Source organism: Nicotiana tabacum, chromosome 24 (genome assembly GCF_000715075.1).
Source record: "Nicotiana tabacum cultivar K326 chromosome 24, ASM71507v2, whole genome shotgun sequence".
NCBI classification, from domain to species: domain Eukaryota; kingdom Viridiplantae; phylum Streptophyta; class Magnoliopsida; order Solanales; family Solanaceae; genus Nicotiana; species Nicotiana tabacum.
Window position 1 is genome coordinate 80779803 of NC_134103.1, and position 5320 is coordinate 80785122.

Here is a 5320-nt window from a genome sequence, read left to right on the forward strand (position 1 = left end):
GTGATTTTAATATATTATTATTGCGTACAGGTTAACGTAAGTGACCTGCCTTAACCTCGTCCCTACTTCGTCGTGGTTAGGCTCGGTACTTACTGGGTACATGAGGTCGGTTGTACTCATACTATACTCTGCACTTCTTGTGCAGATACCGAAGGTAGTCCCAACGGCGTACAATAGATTTGCTCGGATTTAGCTATTCACAAGAGACTTGAGGTATAGCTGCATGGCGTTCGCAGTTCTGAAGTCCCCTTCCACTTTATCATAGCTGTGAATTTCTTTCAGACAACCTTTTTTCATTTAGACTTTGATTTGTATTATTCTAGTAGGTCGTGCACTTGTGACACCGGTTCTAGGATGGGTTTTAGAAATCGCTATTATTATGGATTAATCAATTTATTTCATAATTTATTTCCGCATTTATTTCTTTGTTATTAACTAAATTAAAATTGTTTAAAATGACTAATATTATTCTAATGTTGACTTGCCTAGCAAGTGAAATGTTAGGCGCCATCACGGTCCTGAAGGTGGGAATTTCGGGTCGTGACAACCTAGCTCGAGGGTGATTAACCTTCCAAGGCTAAGACTGTTCAATTCGTGTGGTTTGCATTTATTTTGTCATTATTTATTTCAATTGCAATCTAATTTATCGTTTTGTGTCAAGTTAGTCCACGTATCCTTAAAACCACTTAAGGTCTTTACATCTACATATCATGCAACAAAGATCAAGCAAATGGAGAAGGAACTAACAAGTCAGATGTTGGAAGATCCTTTGTAAATACAATAAAAGATGATAGATCAAATGTATCTCTGTGGCATAGGAGGTTAGGCCATGTGCCAATTGATGTTATGAGAAAGCTAAGCTGATTTCTACATTTAAAGTGTAATAGTGAGACTAAGCAATGTACTGTCTGTCCTATTGCTAAGCAAACAAGACTTCCATTTCCTCTTAGTACTTCTGTTGCTACTGCATGCTTTCATTTATTTCATGCTGATATTTGGGGGCCCTATACGGTACCTACTCATGATGGAAGAAGTATTTCCTCACACTATTGGATGATCATTCCAGGTTTACCTGGATTTTCTTATTGCCCTCTAAAGCTAAAGTGACTGTTGTTATTAGACAGTTCTTCATTATGATTAAGAATGTCTACTCTTGTATTGTGAAATTTCTGAGAACAGATAATGGTTGTGAGTTTTTAAACTCACAGATAACAGAATTGTTGCAGTCTCTAGGTATTGTTCATCAGAGCTCTTGTGTCTACACTCCACAGCAAAATGGAGTAGCTGAAAAGAGGCATAGACACATACTTAATATGGCCAGGGCACTGAGGTTTCAAGCAGGTGTTCCACTGAGGTTCTGGGAGGAATGTGTATCAACTGCAGTCTATATCATCAACAGACTTCCAACACAAGTGTTGCAAGGAAATACTCCCTTTGAACTATTGTTTAGTCATCCTCCTTCCTTGGACCACATGAGAATTTTTGGTTGCCTAGGATATGTGATTGATGTAAAAAGGGGTGACAAATTTTCACCTAGAGCCTCACCAGCTATTTTCCTTGGCTACTCTATGACCCAAAAGGGATACAGAATGTACAACATCAATACCAAGGAGTTCTTAGTAAGTAGAGATGTTATGTTTAAAGATAATGTATTCCCCTTTCAACATCCAGCTTCTCTACCTTCTTTGTTTCCTGCCATTGACATACCTCAAGTGTTACTACCTAATGATACCTCTATATCTCCTCTTGAATCCTCATCCTCTCCTAGACCATCTCCTACATCATCTCCTATTTCTGCTTCACCAACTCATCACAATCTAGATCAATCAACTCAAGTAGCTGCTGAGGTTGAGCCAGAATCACTAGCTGAATCTACTCATGATCAGTCTACTCATCAGAGATATACAACTTATAATCATTTGGTAGAAACTTCATCTCCTAGAAGATCTGAGAGAACTAGTAAATCTCCTATCTGGCTAAAAGATTATGTTACCAATTCTGAAGGCAAAGCTAACTGCTCCTATCCTCTTTCAGCATATGTTAGCTATAAGAATGTGCCTGCCTCCTATGCCAAAGCTCTATCTTCTTACTCTGCAATTGTGGAGCCACAATCCTATGCTGAAGCTATCAAGGATCCAAAATGGATTGCAACTTTGAAGGCTAAAATCTCAGCTTTAGAGGATAATCACACCTGGTCTATAGTGGAGTTTCCTGCTGGTAAGGTTCCCATTAGATGGAAATGGGTGTTCAAAGTGAAGTATACAACTTTAGGTGAAGTAGAAAGATACAAAGGTAGGTTGGTGGCTAAAGGTTACAGTCAAAAAGAAGGGTTTGATTATACAAAAACTTTCTCACCTGTAGCCAAAATGGTGATTGTAAGGTCAGTAATTGCAGTTGCTGCAGCCAAGCATTGGCCTCTTTTTCAAATGGATGTTCACAATGCATTCTTACATGATGATTGTCTAGAAGAGGTGTACATGGAATTCCCTCAAGGGTTTGCAAGCCAGGGAGGGTCTCAAAAGGTTTGCAAACTTCATAGATCACTGTATGGCCTGAAACAGGCACCCCCAACAATGGAACGGGAAGTTGACTAATGCCCTGGTGCAATTGGGCTTCACTCAGTGTCATTTTGACTACTCCCTATTAACGAAGAAGGTTCAAGCTGAATGTGTTATTGTGTTAGTCTATGTAGATGATCTGATAATCAGTGGGAGTTTCCTAGATCTGATAACTCGGACTAGAAATGATCTCAAACTCAGGTTTAAAATGAAGGATCTAGGAGAACTTAAGTTCTTTCTAGGAATAGAAGTTGCAAGATCCATAAGTGGAATTGTTATGAGCCAAAGAAAATATGCTCTGGAGCTGATATCTGAAATGGGACTTGCAAGTGCTTAACCTGCAGGAACACCTCTAGAGAAAAACCTGAAGCTTACATCTGTTGAGTATGAAACTGTTGTAGGATCTCCTGAGTGTGAAGATAAGCTAGTTGAGGATATAGGTGCATATTAAAGACTAGTAGGGAGGATATTATATCTTACTATGACCAGAGTTGATATAGCATTTGTAGTACTAGTAATAAGTCAATTTATGCACAAGTCTAAGCAATCACATTGGGAAGCTGCCTTGATGGTTGTGAAATATGTCAAAGCTTCTCCAGGTCTTGGTCTACTAATGCCTTCAGAAGGATCAAATAAGATGAAAGCATATTGTGACTCAGACTAGGGAGGGTTCTTACAGACCAGGAAATCAGTAATATGCTACCTAGTTAAGTTTGGGAATGCCTTGATCTCGTGGAAATCTAAGAAACAAGACACAGTTGTAAGGAGTTCTGCTAAAGCTGAATTCAAAAGCATGGATTCTACAGTTGCTGAAATAACTTGGCTCACAGTACTTTTCAAAGAGTTAGGGGTTAATGTGAATCTGCCAGTTGACCTTTTTTATGACAACAAAGCTGCAATCCAAATTGCAGCTAATCCAATCTTTCACGAGAGGACCAAACAGTATGATAGAAAATCATACAAGGTGTTATGAAGACTCATCACATTCTTACAAAAGAGCAACAAACTGATCTTCTTACCAAGAGCTTAGGAAGATTGTAACATGATCACTTAATGTCCAAGCTGGGATTGAAGGATATTTTCAAACCATCAGCTTGAGGGAGGGTGTTAAGTAGGCTGTTAAAGTTAGTTATTTAGTTAGCCAGCTGTCCAATGTTGTAGTGACAACTGTAAGTTATGTCGGTTAGATGTGTATATAACAGAGTATGTACTCCTCTTATCAACAATTAGAGAATCAATGGAACAGTAGAATTCTATCTTTCATTCTTCCTTTTTCCTAGAGCTTCTCTGCAACTATGGTGGTCTTCATTTGCTAAGAAAATGGTATAAAGATATGATGATTCATACTCATTCTCTTCATGTTCTTGTTGATTAGACCAAGGGTTCCTAATTAACTTCTGCAGACCTTCAAGTTCATCGGTCACTTCTTTTATTGTAGGCCTATCTTCTCCATTCAATTGAAGACAGTTCTTCACAAGCTCAACCATCTTTTAAAGTTTCTCAAGACTCCCTTCCCTCTAAACACGACAATCAAGAATCCGAAACAAGCAATTCATATTCATGGACATTACAAAATAATAGGCCAAATTCATGTCCTTATCGTTTCTAGATCTAATAATAGGTTTCAACCCTGTCAAAAGTTCTGCTAGGACTACTCCAAAGTTGTAAACATCACTTTTCTATGTCAATCGACTTGTACTGAAATATTCAGGATCCAAGTACCCTATCGTCCCTTGAACTAATGTAGCCACATGTGTTTGATCTAGAGGTATTAACCTTGAAGCTCCAAAATCTGCAACTTTGGCTATGTAATCATTATCTAACAATATGTTGGCAGCCTTGACGTCCCTATGAATTATAGGCATGGACGGATTGAATGAAGGTAAGCATGTGCACTGGCTATCTCTGTTGCAATTCTCAAATGATTTTGCCAAGATAACCAAGGCGTTCCTCCACGTTGGTTGTGAATATGCTCGTAAAGAGTTCCTTCAGAGACATACTCATATACCAAAAAAGGAACTTCTACTTCCAAACAACACCCAGAGAGTCTTACCACATTTTGATGGTTCATGACCTGAGTAAGAATAAGCACCTCATTGATAAACTGATCAATCTGACTTTCGTCCACAAATCTAGATCTTTTAATGGAAACTATGTGATTATCACATAGAACACCTCTATATACAATCCTATTGCCACCACGACCAAAAATTCTTTCATTGACATAATTGTTTGTAGCTTTCTTGACCTCCTCAGCTGTAAATATTTTTGTTGTATTCACACCACCCTCTTTAGTGGAGATTATGTGTTTCAATAATAAACCACCATTTTGTTGAAAGAGTTTCTCTCGGACTTGAATCATTTTTCTTTTCTTGCAAGAGATCTCCACACTTATTCAAATTTGGTGGTCGAGAATAAATCTCTACCAAGCATACCTTTCTTATAGGCACATGCCTATTTTCCAACTAAGAATGAGTTGGATTCTACAATTAAAAACATCATCCTTTTCTTGTAAAGCCAATTAGGTCATATTACAAATCTCCACATTGGCCTAATTTTGGATAACATAGTAAATTTGCTCTACCTTATCCGCAAAAGCCCGAATGGGCAAAATCATTATTCATAAATGCCAATCAAGTTCATGCAAAGCTTGAACTTGACAACTGGAAGAGGTTTTGTGAACATGTAAGCATGATTGTCTCTAGTGCTAATCTTCTGAACTTAGACTTTTCCTTCAGTAATAGTTTCTTGGATGAAATGAT

At 38.0% G+C, this 5320-nt stretch overlaps 1 protein-coding gene across 1 annotated transcript; it reads right to left on the reverse strand.

The window, feature by feature from the left end:
* Nucleotides 1–4413: 4413 nt before the first annotated feature.
* LOC142178256 (putative wall-associated receptor kinase-like 16) lies at nucleotides 4414–4920 on the reverse strand. Its single transcript, XM_075247586.1, has one exon. The coding sequence runs from the start codon at nucleotides 4918–4920 to the stop codon at nucleotides 4414–4416; it is 507 nt and encodes a 168-aa protein (XP_075103687.1).
* Nucleotides 4921–5320: the final 400 nt, after the last annotated feature.